General features: G+C 37.8%; 2 protein-coding genes and 1 pseudogene across 5 annotated transcripts in view; 1 reads left to right on the top strand and 2 right to left on the bottom strand.

Annotated features, from left to right (window-relative positions):
• LOC306875261 (aldehyde oxidase 3-like) overlaps nucleotides 1-15,203 on the top strand; it is a 31,972-nt pseudogene extending 16,769 nt beyond the window's left edge. The window contains exons 6-36 of the transcript in view: nucleotides 758-884; nucleotides 981-1,042; nucleotides 1,184-1,264; nucleotides 1,539-1,680; nucleotides 1,756-1,851; nucleotides 1,946-2,097; nucleotides 2,275-2,354; nucleotides 2,500-2,623; nucleotides 2,843-3,027; nucleotides 3,254-3,416; nucleotides 3,496-3,585; nucleotides 3,685-3,854; nucleotides 9,055-9,181; nucleotides 9,372-9,494; nucleotides 9,601-9,697; nucleotides 9,814-9,945; nucleotides 10,020-10,162; nucleotides 10,357-10,443; nucleotides 10,528-10,621; nucleotides 11,095-11,279; nucleotides 11,472-11,582; nucleotides 12,667-12,786; nucleotides 12,927-13,021; nucleotides 13,116-13,244; nucleotides 13,324-13,398; nucleotides 13,466-13,518; nucleotides 13,631-13,747; nucleotides 13,953-14,018; nucleotides 14,124-14,316; nucleotides 14,650-14,819; nucleotides 15,003-15,203. The product of the transcript in view is annotated as an aldehyde oxidase 3-like (transcript). The remainder of the gene's footprint in view (nucleotides 1-757; nucleotides 885-980; nucleotides 1,043-1,183; nucleotides 1,265-1,538; nucleotides 1,681-1,755; nucleotides 1,852-1,945; nucleotides 2,098-2,274; nucleotides 2,355-2,499; nucleotides 2,624-2,842; nucleotides 3,028-3,253; nucleotides 3,417-3,495; nucleotides 3,586-3,684; nucleotides 3,855-9,054; nucleotides 9,182-9,371; nucleotides 9,495-9,600; nucleotides 9,698-9,813; nucleotides 9,946-10,019; nucleotides 10,163-10,356; nucleotides 10,444-10,527; nucleotides 10,622-11,094; nucleotides 11,280-11,471; nucleotides 11,583-12,666; nucleotides 12,787-12,926; nucleotides 13,022-13,115; nucleotides 13,245-13,323; nucleotides 13,399-13,465; nucleotides 13,519-13,630; nucleotides 13,748-13,952; nucleotides 14,019-14,123; nucleotides 14,317-14,649; nucleotides 14,820-15,002) is intronic.
• On the bottom strand, nucleotides 4,045-6,856 carry LOC306874576 (hatching enzyme 1.2-like; the record flags this gene model as incomplete). The annotated part of the gene is made up of 7 exons (XM_079424725.1): nucleotides 4,045-4,303; nucleotides 4,534-4,547; nucleotides 5,676-6,066; nucleotides 6,183-6,300; nucleotides 6,379-6,519; nucleotides 6,629-6,701; nucleotides 6,788-6,856. The coding sequence occupies 7 exons, from the start codon at nucleotides 6,854-6,856 to the stop codon at nucleotides 4,045-4,047; spliced, it is 1,065 nt and encodes a 354-aa protein (XP_079280851.1).
• Nucleotides 14,908-15,203, bottom strand: part of aox6 (aldehyde oxidase 6) — a 20,920-nt gene continuing 20,624 nt past the window's right edge. For all 3 annotated transcript variants that reach the window (XM_079425834.1, XM_079425836.1, XM_079425835.1), the window contains exon 35: nucleotides 14,908-15,203. This exon is cut by the window's right edge and continues 446 nt beyond it. The gene's annotated coding sequence lies outside the window, so the exon portion shown is untranslated.

Consider the following 15,203-nt stretch of genomic DNA (forward strand, 5'->3'; position numbering starts at 1 on the left):
GTATTTTCAGAGGTTGATGAAGTAAACAAATCAAATCCTTGAGTAAAAGTACAGATACCCTAATAAAATGTTACTCCAGTAAAAGTATTAAGTACTCCTTTTCAATTTTACTTGAGTAAAGGTACAAAAGTGTTATTTTAAATGTACTTAAGTATTAAAAGTAAAAAGTACTTTTATAAGTTTTTATAAAACCTACCCCAAAATGGTAATTCACAAATATATAATAACCGGGCTTGCGACCTAAATATACGAGTAGCTCGGGGGATCTCCTGTTCTTGGCTTATTTTGATTCAGACTTTTGAATTCTGTGAATTGTAAACTGGAGACTCGCACTGATCGGATTCTGTGAATCAGTGAGTTCTTTTCTCGAGAACAGCTGCAGTGCACTCAATAAAATTCATAAATTAACCTTTCAGTGCAATTTGCAAACCAATTTAACAGGCTCATTGAAAAGAATCAGCTTCTGCAATAAATCGGACATCGTCTTGTAGTGATGACAATTTCTCCAGTTCAAAATGAGGAACGACGTGTTTCTTATGAAATGTGGTAGAGTAAAAAGTATGATATTATGCTTTGGAATGTAGTGAAGTAAATGTAAAAGTTTCCCAAAATAAAAATACTCCAGTAAAGTACAGATACTTGAAAGTTGTACTTAAGTAACGAAGTAAAAATACTTAGTTGCTGTCCACCACTGGATATATTGAATGGGTAATCCAGAACACACCATTTAGATATTTTTGTTGTTGTTGTTCATCAGGAGCGTATAGCAAAGGCCCATGGGTCTCAGTGTGGGTTTTGTACTCCTGGGATGGTGATGTCCATGAACACGTTACTGAGAAACAACCCACAGCCAACCATGGAGGACATTCGAGAGACACTAGGAGGTATTTGAATACTCGTGGATTTAATTTTCATTTTTAGAATTATGAATTCAAACACAGAAAACAAGAATTTAAACATTCTGTTTTATTTCTTCTAAGGGAACCTGTGCCGTTGTACTGGATATCGACCGATAATTGATGGATTTAAAACATTCTGTGATGTAAGGACTGTTAACTACTAGTAGAAAACAAACATATCTAAAAATCAGTGAAAAGTCATACATGAAAATGAGTATAAACTATAGAGTTTGAGTGCAGAAAACAATTATGTGCTCTATAGTGACATGATTCATATTTTACAGACTCCGATATCTTGCCAAAATGGTGATGGAAATGGCAAATGTTGCATGGAAAACAGAAATTCTCACAACAATGAATCTGATGTAATATCATATTTAGACAAAATTCATATAATTTCTTAAACATTATCACTAAGTACAGTAGTACACCTCATTATTGTTATAAGTAGACAGAGATTGGTAATAGGTTGATAACTCTTCTGCTTCTGGTATTACTGGTAGATATGCCTTACCCCTTGACCCAACTCAGGATCTGATCTTTCCCCCAGTTACTGGTGAGCAAATTGTGTTCTTGTGGTAGCTAATGAGAATGTGGACATTTCAGGCAACTATTTTTTTTTTTCTTTCTTTCCAATAGATTACGGGACAGAAAAAATCTGAGCAGCTTTGTTTCCAGGGTGAAAATGTCAGGTGGATTTCCCCAGCAAATCTGAAAGATTTAATCAAGCTGAAAGCTGAATACCCCAATGCACCTCTCTTGGTTGGGAACACAACCATAGGTTAGTTCAAGAGGAAATTCATCCATCCATACACCCATCCATCCAACCAACCAACGTGTTTCTGTTCTTTTACAGGACCAAAGATGAATCTGAAGGGAACCGTCCATCCTTTGGTGATCTATGGTGGTGGAAGTATTCTAGAACTTCGGGCTATTAAATGGAGAAACAATGGTAAATCATGAATAAACAATGTATCGCCTTTTCATATGCTTAATTAGCAAATATTACAGCCCAAAAGTAAATTCAACAACACTGTTTTATTTAGGCGTAACTGTAGGGGCAGGATGCAGTTTGTCTGTTTTGAAGGATGTCCTCCTGCGAGGAATCGAGGAACTCGGGACAGAGAAAAGCAGGGTTTACCAGGCCCTCGTTCAAACATTACAGTGTTTGGCCGGCAAACAGATACGCAACATGGCTGTGAGTACCAAAAACAAATCACTTTAAGGAATTAAGTGGAACAGTTGGACTGAAATATATAAACAAAAACAATATTAAGTTGGCAGCTAATGTAGTATTGTTAAATTAACATTTCATGCAAGACCAAAAGTAATTTTGATGACAAATTTGTGTTTTAATTACTTGTCTACATTCAAGACCATTGGTGGAAATATCCTGAGTGCCAACCCCAAATATGACTTGAGCAGCATTCTAGCAGCAGCGGAGTGCACACTACAGTAATGGTAATGCCAATATATTTGGATTTTTTTTGTACATAATTTGTACATAAATTCCTATAACTGCATTTTTGCTATATTTCTCAGTTTCCAATATATTTGACATGGAAAGTAATGTTTATAATTAGAATTATTTTTTTCCGTTGATCTTAAATACAGATGGTGCTCGAGAGATCTGTCTAAGTGAGGAGTTTTTCACAGACTTTGGTAAAACGGCTCTACGAGCAGATGAGATTCCGCTGGGTATTGACATTCCTCACTCAAGACCGGTACATTAGTCAAAATTGAGGATACAAACTAAAGCTAACGCTAAAACTAAAGCCTATATTAAAACTATTCAAGATTCAACAAACACACTTACCCTAATAGACTATTAGTCATTTCTAATTCCATCTATTTCATTTTTTAACCACAAATTCACTTTTACACAACAAATATATTAGGAATTCAGTTTCCATTCTGAAAAGCTAATCCCCTGTGCTTTACAGTGGGAGTTTGTGTCAGCATTTCGCCAGGCACAGCGCAGAGAGTTCGCCTTCTCCATAGTGAACGCTGGCATGAGGGTTGCGTTCAGACATAACTCAAATGTGGTGGAAAATCTGGATATTTTTTATGGAGGTGTGGGACCAACTCTGGTAAAAGCCAGACTCACCTGTAAAGACCTGCTGGGAAGGTACAGCCGTCTTAAGGTCTACATATATCACATCTGAAAATCGTGTATATTAGAGAACAAAATGTACACTGTTTTACTGAAGGTAACAAATACACTGCTTAGAAAAAGAAAAGCCAACAATTAACCATTAAATGAAGAATAACAAAATCTGATGCGCTACCTGCATTATTTTGTATTGCTAAATTGCAAACATCCCAGACAGTGAACATTGATTTTTGCTTGGCAGAAAATAGGATGAGAAACTTCTAGTAGAGGGAACACAACTCTTAGAAGAAGAAATTTCTGTACCCCATGCTGCCCCTGGTGGGAGGGAAGAGTATCGCAAGGCTCTAGTACTCAGCTTCTTTTTCAAGTTTTGCATGCAAGTGCTGCTGGAGCTCCAACAAAAGGTATAATTGTGGCAATTATTAGTTCAAAAGCAGAACAATTTGCTTATTTCTGACTTAAATTGTTCTGCTATTGCTAAAGGAGGTTGGCATGAATGATTTGCCTTTGGAGTATCTCAGCCTATTAAAACCCTTCAAAAATGAGGTGCCGCAGGGAAACCATTCTTTCCAGGTAGGCAGACCTGAGTTACACAGATACAAACTCAAATCAAAGCTTGCATTTTCATATCAAGTGTGATTAACAACTTTCTCATTACCAATGAAATTACAGCTTGTACCAGAGACTCAGTCTTTTAGTGACCCGGTGGGACATCCCAATGTACACCAGGCTGCCCTTCAGCAGGCTACAGGAGAAGCTGTGTATTACGATGACATCCCATCTGTTCAAGGAGAACTCTTTGTTTCCATGGTAACCAGCAGCAGGGCTCATGCAAAGATCATGTAAGTGGAAAGAAATTTGTTAATTATTTATGGAATAACAAATTTAAACAACAAAATTTTGATTTTGATTCATTTAATTTTTCCCAAAGCAATCAAACATTCCAGAAACTGAACACCATCACAGGACAAAGAATCAGCTCATTCCATTATTCATCTACAGACACATGATACGTTTAATTATTCCTCATCCTTAGCATCCATATAGCTTGTTGATCCTCAGGATGTCGGTATCTGACATTCCCTGCATCTGTCCGATTTCCAGCGTCCCATCAGGAATGGGAGTGATGGTTTCCAGCCCGGGCTGGATGGAGAAGGCTGTTCTTCCATAGTGCATGATGGAGCCGTAGTCATATGGAGTGTCTTGGTTGTTGGTGTTTTGTTTCTGGAAGATATAGGACATATCATGTTCTCCCAGTTGATCTTGACAATCACTGATCTGTCTTAATAGGCTGCAAACAAAGGACAACGGCTTTAAAATGACATTTACATGAATCATAGATGTTCAAGGATTGAAGGATCTTCATTCACAGAATTCACCGCTCACTATGCCAGGGATCTCCACTATGTTGTTAGAGTTTTTCTTCCTTTGTTGAGAATCCTTTGTTGTTAAAGCAGTAGAGAGCATTTCTGGTTTTGGGAAACCATGTGTGTAACTACAGGGATGAAACTCTGACCTCACCTGTTAGTCCAACCCTACAGAGAATCAGAAAAGGTAAGACTGTAATCCATTGAAATGGGCATACTGCAAGTCTTGGCTTTTTGACACCCTAAACAGTTATTTACAGGGAGTATCCACAACATTTAAGTGCTTTCGTGAGACCGGTTTATAAACCATGTGAGAGAACATCTCATTTGAAGCATCCAAAAAATGTGCATTGTCATTAGTTGAGAAGTCATAAACGGGTTAAAACAGCACTCTGATTTTGCAATTCTAAAGCTACAGTATGTTCTTTTAAGTAACGTTTTCAACTTTAGAGTCAAACACTAATGGATCTTCCTCATGTTAATTATTTCCTCAAAATAAGAGAGAGAGAAAAAAAAACTGTAGTACTGAAGATAACTAACATATGGATAGAAATTAAAAAGACAAATGAGATTTTTCACAAGCCAACAATCATAGAGTTAAGTAGAAAAATCTAATTGTGCTAGTTGCATTGTCTTAAGTTGAAGCATTGCATGTACTGCAGTCAGTGAGTACTAGTTACATTCTGGCAGAAAATAGGTTTCAAAACTCATAGTAGAGGGAACACAGGAGTAGGGAAGAGTATCACAGTTCTCATAATTTTAGATTTTGTTCTAGTTAGTCAAGATATGATTATTAGGCTTTCATAGGTTTTCCTGTAGCTCAAATAGTAGAGCATGGCGCTAGCAACGCCAAGATCATGGGTTTGATTCCCAGAGAAAGCAAGAGCTGATAAAATGTAAAAACTGTAACTTGAATGCAATGCAAGTCGCTTTGGATAAAAGGGTCTGCTAAATGCATAAATGAAAATGATTATGTTTGTCTACTGAGGATTTTCTGGTTCAAACTCTCCAGTTTTGTAAATATCAGTAAAATATAATGATACTCTGTAAAAATCACTGCTCTAATCTTTGCATGATTGTCAAGTTGCGGCTGCTAAGTGACTTCAAACTCACACTGTTTTTGATCATTTCTTAAAAAAAACAAGAAATATGAGGCTCATGTTTCATCTTGAAGTTTTATTTGCTTTATTCCTCCAACAACATCAAACATTTTGGAAAAATCATAAAAGACAAAGACCATCACCTCATTGCGTTATTAATCTGTGGATTGGTAAACCGTATTAAATTATCTCAAACAACACATCCATAAAGCTCGTTGATTCTCAGGATGTCGAGCTTAGACATATCCTGCCTCTGTCCGATTGTCACTGTTGCATCAGGAATGGGAGTGATGGTGTTCTTCCCAGCTTGGGTGGTGAAGGCTGTTTTTCCATAGTGCATAACTGAGCTGTAGTCATATGTGGTGTTTTGATTGTTGGTTTTCTGTATTTGGAAGTTGCTGGCTTTATCAGTTGGGATGTACTCCCAGTTGATCTTAACATACTTGTCACGATCACTCCTAGTGTGTTCATGGTAGAAGCCCAGAGCATGATTGAGCTCATGCTGAATGATGCCGTGATACACACAACCGGTCCTTTTGAGGGAGACCACCTGTTTGCCACCAATTCTACCAAGATAAGAGTAGCACCTAAGAGAAAAGAGAATTAATATATCATCACTCTGTGTTAAAATGCTACAAGTTGTGAAAGAGTTTCTGCTAAGTCAATTAAATGTTTCATGTTTATATAGTAAAACTGTCCTCACCCATCTTTGTTCTCAATACTGATGTAGTCGGTTTGATTTAATCTGGGTACAAAGCGAATGCAAGTCTTGTTGTGAAAGGTTGACATGGCATTCTGAATAACTGAGATGTCAGTAGAGGCTGCAAACCAAAAAAAAATATTATTATTTTTTTTACATGAGTCAAATGCATATGTTCAATGACTGAACACTGACTTACAGTATTCACTGCTTAGTATGTAGGGGACCTCCACTAGATTGCTAGTGTTTTTATTCCAGAAACAGTTGTTGTTGAGGCAGTAGAGAGCATTTTTGGTTTTGGGAAACACCAGATCTCCTTCCATCAGGTGTTCGGAAGATCCTGAAGATAAGAAACATATTTGATGAAAGGACTCAATATGTTCAATCACATTTTAGATATACTGCCCAATTTTGGGAAATCCTTCAAAGGAATCTGCAAGATGCCTGACCCTTGTTTGTCTCCAAAAACTTTGTAGTGATGTCCACATTTCCAGGTATGGATAGGAACGCAGGAGAGCCAGGCTTTTGATTATGAAAAAAGAAAAGTTGTATATTACTCTTACCATGAAAGTTCATCTCAGTGCATTGAGACTAGACTAGAATATTACCCTGACAGGTTTTGCCAAGGAAATGCCAACCAACAGCAGCAGAATTGAGAGGGAGGCTCTTGGATCCATGTTGTCGCCGTGTGTAGAGATGTTCGGGATGCTCCTGAGCTGAAATTTGTTGTATGTGAGCGGTTGAATCTGAAATTTATATTCACATATGAAGGTGGGTCAATCAGTTGTTGAGCCTCAGTCTAAAGGAAGGAATGTCTGAATTTACCCGTTAATCCAAAAACTTGCACAACAAGAGAAGGTACAGATTGTTTCACTAATCCACTGAAATTAAATGTAATTTTTTAATTGTAAGGACAGACCCAAAACTGTGTGAAACAGGGAGTGTAGACAACATTTTAAGTGCTTTCTCGAGACAGATTTATAAAAAAATGCATCCGTCATGTGCTTCATAAATGAATTGAGGAGTAGAGGTCATAGTTCAGATCATCATGATTTAGTATTTAGAACCAACCAACTGTACCCAATATTGCTTTAGTCCTAATCACTTTAATGTCTTTTACAGCAAAGAGTACAATAGCCCATTTCTTGACAAATATTCACATGAGTGCAAGTAGCATTTACAAAAAAAGTAACATTCATTACTTTCCTTTTTTTATTTGAATTTTTTTACAGACAAATACAATTTGTTGTAGTATGCATGAGTATAATGGATATTTTAGTGTGTACCATACGTAGTGACATGCAGAGCGTGACAATTTTCTTTCAGCCCACTCCAAGATTTACATTTTTAAAAAAGTCATACTTTTAAAATTGATTTAAGAGTGAATTTAGTGGAATCCAGTTGTACTTGTTATTTGCTACAAAATAAGAGAATTAGGGTGTTGACCAAGAGTAACAGAGGATTTGCTCTGTCCTGGATCTTAAATCTGTGTCTGCCATAAGCTTTGTTTTATTATGACAGTTAGCACACACACCTTTTCATGCTAGCTTATGTCATTGTTCTCCAACTATGCCAGAGGACAGAAGAAAGGCTAAGGAAACGTGTCTTATGATAATTTATGAAATCAGACATTTCATTTTAAAGGAAAAAAACAAAATTTTACTGCAGGTTTTTTCTTAACCCCACATTATAGAAATTTAACACCAACAAAAGACAAAGAACATCACCTCATTTGATTCTTCATTTACGGAATGAGAAATATATTTTATTATCTGACACACCACATACATATAAAACTCATCTTCAGCATCCACACAGCTTGTTGATCCTCAGGATGTCAGTGTTGGACAGTCCCTGCCTCTGTCCGATTTCCACCGTCCCATCAGGAATGGGAGTGATGGTTTCCAGCCCGGGCTGGATGGAGAAGGCTGTTCTTCCATAGTGCATGATGGAGCCGTAGTCATATGGAGTGTCTTGGTTGTTGGTGTTTTGTTTCTGGAAGTTGTAGGCCATATCAGGAGACATGTTCTCCCAGTTGATCTTGACATACTTGTCACGATCGCTCCTGGTTTGCTCGTGGTAGAAGCCCAGGGCATGATTGAGCTCATGCTGAACGATACCGTGATACACACAGCCGTACCTGTTGAGGGAGACCACCTGTTTCCCACCAGTTCTGCCAAGAGAAGAGTAGCACCTGAGAGCAGAGATGAAGTAATGGAGTTAGATGAATACACACACACATTTTATATATATATCAATCAAGACTCCAAAATATCCTGTATTAACCCAGATTAAACAAAATATTTATACATCTAGACTACATTTTGCCACTATTTTGTGAAACCCATTGCTGGCTTTATAGAAATCTACAACGTGTCTGACCATTGTTGGACTCAAATCCTTGTAGTGATGTCCAGAGGTTCAGGCTCTGACACAAACACTCCTTCAAACCTTTCCTCCTGCAGACAGAAACAGGGATGTTTAAAATGACTCATTTAAGGAATGTTGATCATTTAAGGGAGAGGCTAGACCAGTTCTTAGCATGAGGAGATGCCTGTGACACGCCAAAAAGCATCAGCAGAATGGAGAAGGAGGCTCTTGTGTCAATGTCGTCTCACTTTGTAGAGATGTTCAGGATGCTCCTGTGCTGAGCTTTGGTGTCTTAGTGCTGTCAGACATAGACTTTATATTTACCTGGGTCTACTGGGAGATTATGGGTAGGGTCTTAGTGTCAAGAGACTAATGAGGGTAACTAAAGGGTGTACACACTCTGTTAAATCCAAAGCCTTGCAAAATGAAGGGAAGTATATGCTGGACAATTTTTAATTTCTTTGAAAATCCAAATCTCATTGTCTCAGCCTTATCTTCACATCAGCTCTATAGATGCATCGGTGGCTCTAGCCATGTCCGGAGTGGTCACCTTCATCTCTGCCAAGGATGTTCCTGGTCAGAATCGAAGACTCTGGTTCAACAACCCAGAGGAGCTTTTTGCTGAAGAGGAGGTATCACAATAAATATTTTCTTATTTAAAGACGCATTTAAATACTGATTGATTCCTATCTCAGATTAGATATTTCAAGCCTTACTATTTACTATATACAGCAGTAGCTCTTACTACTTCTTAGTCAATAATGCTTCTTTTACATTTCAGGTACATTGCAAAGTTGTGTCTTGTCGGTTTGTCCTTTGCAGGTCATTGGTGTGGGGCAGATTATCGGTGCCATTGTGGCTGAAACCAGAGAACAAGCCAAACAAGCAGCCAAGCAGGTTGCCATAATTTATCAGGACAACCAACCTGTCTTTTTTACTATAGAGGTATATATTCAGAAAAGACTTTATAATGGAGTGTTAAACAAAAGTTGAGGAGCAGCACATTCATCTAATCCTACTAATCACCACAATTTATTTCTTTTTTATGAAGGAGGCCATTGAACACCAGTAATTTTTTGATCCCAAGAGAAAACTGGAAAGAGGAAATGTGGAAGAAGGGTTTGATAAAGCAGACCACATACTAGAGGGTTTGTACAATTAAATCTGAAACTTATTTGAATCCCTTCATATAAAATCCTTTTTTAAACTAATCTTTGACTTTTTTTATACAATGCACATTATCATTCTTTTATACATTTCACAGGTGAGCTGTAAATGGGTGGTCAGGAACATTTCTACATGGAAACTCAGGGATTGATTGCCATTCCTAAGGGAGAGGCAGGTGAACTGGAGCTCTATGTTGCCAGTCAGCATGCAGCATGCAGCTTATACTCAGGTCTGTATTGCTCCACGGACATAAACTGATGAGTTTATTCCTCAATTGTCAGCCTAATTTCCTAATTTTAACAGGAAGTGGTGGGCATCACTCTCAGCATTGACTCCAATAAGATCACATGTCACGTTTCACGTGTCAGAGGTTAGGAGGTGGATTTGGTGGTAAAGTCATGAAGATTGCCTCATTATTCGCCATCGCTGCTACAGCTTCTTTACAAGTATGGCAAAATGATACTTGTACCTTTTAAACAATGGCTCTTATTTATTTGCTAGTCTATTTGCCTTTTTGCTCATATTTAAATATTTTGTTGACTTGTTTCTGTGAAATGCAAAGATAGTATGCTATGAAAGTAGCTTTTAACATAATGCTAAAGCTAAGTACACTATCTGTACACTCAAATTTAACCACAGGACTGGCCGTGCTGTGCGATGTGTACTAGAACGTGGAGAAGACATGCTAATCACCAGTGGCAGGTCCCCTTACTTGGGAAAGTACAAGGTAATGTGTCACTATTAGTAACAGTATTTTGTCTGGATAACTGTGCAACATCACAACATCTTAAGTACTGCCTTTTTCCTACAGGTTGGATACATGAATGATGGAACAATCCTGGCTGCTGATATCACATACTACAGTAATGGAGGGTGCACTCTAGACGAATCCTCTTTTGTATGTTGTCTTTTAAGATTTAAACAAGAAAAACTGAATTGTTTTAGATGCATAAATGACCAATCCCTGGAACTGTGAGCTAGATTGCCTTAAAGGAAGAGTTCATCCAAAAATGAAAATTCTGTCGTTAATTACTCACACTCACGTTGTTCCAAACCCATAGGACCTTTGTTCATTTTCGGAACACGATTTTTTTTTTGATGAAATCCGTGAGCTTTCTGACTTTGCTTCTTACTACCTCTCTGAACCTTGAACGTGGTAGTTGAGTGTCTATGCAGGGTCAGAAAGCTCATGGATATCAAAAATATCAAAATTTGTGTTCTGAAGATGAACGATCATATGTGTTTGGAACAACATTTATGATCATTTATGACAGAATTTTCTTTTTTGGGTGAACTATCCCTTTAAATTCCCATGTACAATAGGTCAGTCTCTAAGTCACATACTTCATTATCTGGTAGTAAATTACAAAAGATACAGAGAAAGCTCTCCTTCACATGGATAATGGCTACAAGATTCCAAATCTACGTGGACGTGGACTGGTGTGCAAGACTTACTTACCTTCATATACAGCCTTCCGTGGCTTTGGTGGACCTCAAGGGTTGACCATCATAGAGAGTGTGCTACATGAGGTGGCCACCAGGTGTGGCTTACCTGCACATCAGGTGGGATTAAAGACAAGTTCATTAAACAGAATTCAAACAGTGTCTTAATGGGTTGAAATTTGAACTGGTAACCAAAAGACTATGTTAAAAACCGTGATGTTGAGGTAACTTTTGATGTGTCAGATCATGATAAAATTGGTGTTTTAATTTTGACTCTCTAAATATGCAAAGCAAAAAATATATATTGTACAGGTGAGAGACATCAACATGTACAAGGACAAGAAATGCTACACCCACCACAAGCAGCTCTTTTCTCCTCATGACAGGGTACGGTGCTGGAACGAGTGTCTCGAGAAATCTGATGTAAGAATTACAGAACCTCAGACACTTTGAACTTCTGAGATGGACAACACACACACAGTGCATTAACATACAGACATCTGTCTCCACATCCCACTGAGAGAAAATGCGGGAAAACGCCTCTCTGAAATATGCATCAGTTCCTTTTCATCCACTCTTCCCCTCACCCACCCTTCCTTTCACTCAACTCACTCAGAATGGTCAATAGTAGAATGTAATGTTTGCATTAATGCAAGTGATATTTACAGTCATGTTTGGTATCATTTGAATTGTCTCAGGGCGACTGGTACAATGGTCTCATTTTATAAGAAGTAAACTAAAAGGTAATACGGATCCTGAGAGTTCAGAGATATTTTGCATACTGTAGAGGGCGGATCAGCACCTAGTGGTTTTCATGCAAATTACCTTCTGTCCCAAAAGGTGCTAACTCGACTTGATTAAATTGCAAATTACAAGTGTTAGTTCCTGTCTCCAGTTTGGGGGATGTTTATTCTGGTCTGAAGTACTTAAAGAAATTTGGCAAAAGGATCAGGGCGATTCTGTAGAAGCCCGTAGTGTGGGCCTCAATGCTCACACTATGTATTTCTATAAAGTCAGGAATGCATCCTTGCATCCTTTACTCATAGATTTATCTTTGAGAATTCGATGTTTTGCATTGATATGATTTGATCTCTTTGAATTGCTGTGGAATTGACATAATACATACAGTATTTACCTGACTGAGAATAAATTGTTACATTTGACCTTATTCTGTTTTACTCTGTAATTATTGACTCTAGTAGATTACGTTGCATCCTTGTTAAAGACATGAGCAACCGAATGAACGAGTAAATATAAAGTCAAGAGTTAACTAGAATAATCAAATATCAGAAGAATACATATTAGAAATAGACAAGCAATCAATTTGTATTTCAAGCTAAATACGAGGTCATAAAAAAATGGAGTCAGATTAAATAATAAAATGGAGTCAGATTAGAGTTTAACTTAAATTGAAGAACTTTGCACACTGGAAAGACCGAACACGCAGGAAACCTTCATCCACCATCGGAAACCTTCTTTGGGCCAGATGGGTGGACCTTACACTGACTACGCCCATCGATGGCTGTCCATCAAGCAGTTTAATGCCCACAACCATTGGAAGAAGAGATGGATCTCCATTGTCCCGCTGAAGTTTGGGATTGGATTCTCAAAAGGTTTCTATAACCAGGTGGGTGAAAACATGTAACACTGCACATAAAATGGTGCAGTTTAGTTTACATGATCACTTTAAAGGTTTTCACGGTGTATTACTCAATACTACTACAAAGAATATCCAATATTGGACAATATTCTTGGAATTTTCTTCAGGGGGCAGCATTGGTAAAATCTACAAAGATGGATCGGTTCTGATCTCACATGGAGGAACTGAGATGGGTCAAGGTATCAACACCAAAGCCATACAGGTGCGATGAGTCTGTGTTGAACAATGATCAAGTTGATCCTAATACAAATATCTCATGAAATATGATAATGTCAGTCTTCACGTTCAAATTGCAGATTGCAAGTCGCATTCTGAAGGATCCAATGTCTTCGATCCACATCAAGGAGACCTGCACAGGAAATGTGCCCAATGCTGCACCATCCGCTGCATCCTTTGGCACCGATGCTGTTGGGATGGCAGTCAAGGTATAGGGACAGTTATCGAATTACAAGTATTTACATGAGTGTCTTTTTCATGACTGAAATCGTACTATTTTGCACATAGAATGGTTGTGAGAAACTAATGAGACGCTTCGAGCCACTCATTAAGAAACATCCCCAATACACCTGGCAACAACATAATAATACAAACTGCATTAAAGATGGATAGCCAAATGAGAATAACATAACTGCTGTTATGTTTCCAGGTGGTGGAAGCATATTGCCAGAAGATCAGTCTGTTAGCAACAGGTTTCTTTATGTATGTGCTTGACCTTGTAATAATGTAAAGCAAAACACCTAAGCCACAAACTAAACGGTTCTCTGTGATCAGATATTGTTTAATAATTAAATAAATAATTTTCTTGTACCAGGGGCCCCCATACCAGTGTTGACTGGGAGAAAAGTGAGGGTAACGCATACTACTACTTTACTTTCGGGGCGCCTGTTGTTCAGAGGTGGAAATTGACTGCTTGACAGGAGATCACAAGGTACTTGTCTTCTTTTAGTCATTTATATTCATAAATATTAATATGATTTGGCTATGGAACTTACATCTCATTTCAGTAAAGATTCATGAGCAGTTATTGATGTATCAGTAGCTTGGATTCATGAAGCTGCAATTTTTCAGGTTATGTGTGCATGTTCGCAATTTGAATATTAAAATTTTGTGGACCGTGGAATTATATTTTGCAGAACATTAGAACCAACATCGTGATGGATGTTGGTCGGAGCATAAACCCTGCTCTGGATGTTGGACAGGTGTGGAAGATATGTTATTACTGTACCTCAGATACAAACAATTTGGATAATTAGGGTGTAAATCAATGACCATACACTACAGTTAATAAATGTGTGTGTCTACAGGTGGAGGGTGGTTTTGTCCAGGGAATTGGTCTCTATACTATAGAGGAGTTGCAGTTTTCTCCTGAAAACTCCTGTGTTGTTGACCAGGGGTCCCTCTCAGTATAAAATACCAGCTCTGTGTGACGTCCCTCCTCAGCTTAATGTCCACCTGCTGAGGAACGCAGACAATCCTCACGCCATCTACTCCTCAAAGGTAAGACAAAAAACCCTGAATGTCAACACAAGAAGTTTAAATAAAATCAAAGCTATTAAATTAAAAATAAATAGCAAATAACTAGAAATATTTACCTTTCAGTGATAATTGCAGACATAATCACCAAAAGTTACGTCTAGGCTTCTATGATTGCAAAACTCTTTAGGTCAGGAAGGTTCACAGCAGACTTCAATCATTTGAGCACATTAAACAATGTTTGCAACCTCTTCTACTTCAGTAATCTGACATTCTGAACAAAATAGGATATTTATGCACTGTGGAATATTATTATTTGTTGAAATACTGGTTATAAAGGTATTGTTTTTTTTTTAGGGGATTGGGGAGCCTCCTGTGCTTTTCGGCTGCACTTTGTTCTTTGCCATTAAAGAAGCGATTGCAGCCGCACGGAGAGAGAGAGAGGCCTGAGCGAGAGTTTTCCTTTTTCTTCTCCTGCTACTGCGGAAAAGATACGTATGGCCTGTGAAGACTGCTTTACCAGGATGGTGGGTGAACAGTGTTGACACAATAAATGCATATTCATAATTAAAATAAATAAATAAAATGTTTAATATATTATAATACCACTATAATACATTTAATAGATAAGATTTTATTTGTTATATTATTTTACATTATTTCAGGTTTATTGGTTTTTACAATTTTTTTATTTTTTTTCTCTCACACAGAATCCACCAGACAGGAAAGTAAAAACCAAACCCTGGGCATCAACGTGTGAAAAAACCCATCAACGTGTGAAAAAAACAACAACAGATTATTCAAACTTTCACTTAAACAAGCTGTCACTTCCTTTTCATAAAGACTTTGAGCTCATAAACTGGCTATCAGGTCAAACTCTTAACCTCAGTTTACATGTCGGGGACTTCTAG

This window comes from Barbus barbus (assembly GCF_936440315.1).
Source record: "Barbus barbus genome assembly, chromosome: 9".
NCBI classification, from domain to species: Eukaryota; Metazoa; Chordata; class Actinopteri; order Cypriniformes; family Cyprinidae; genus Barbus; species Barbus barbus.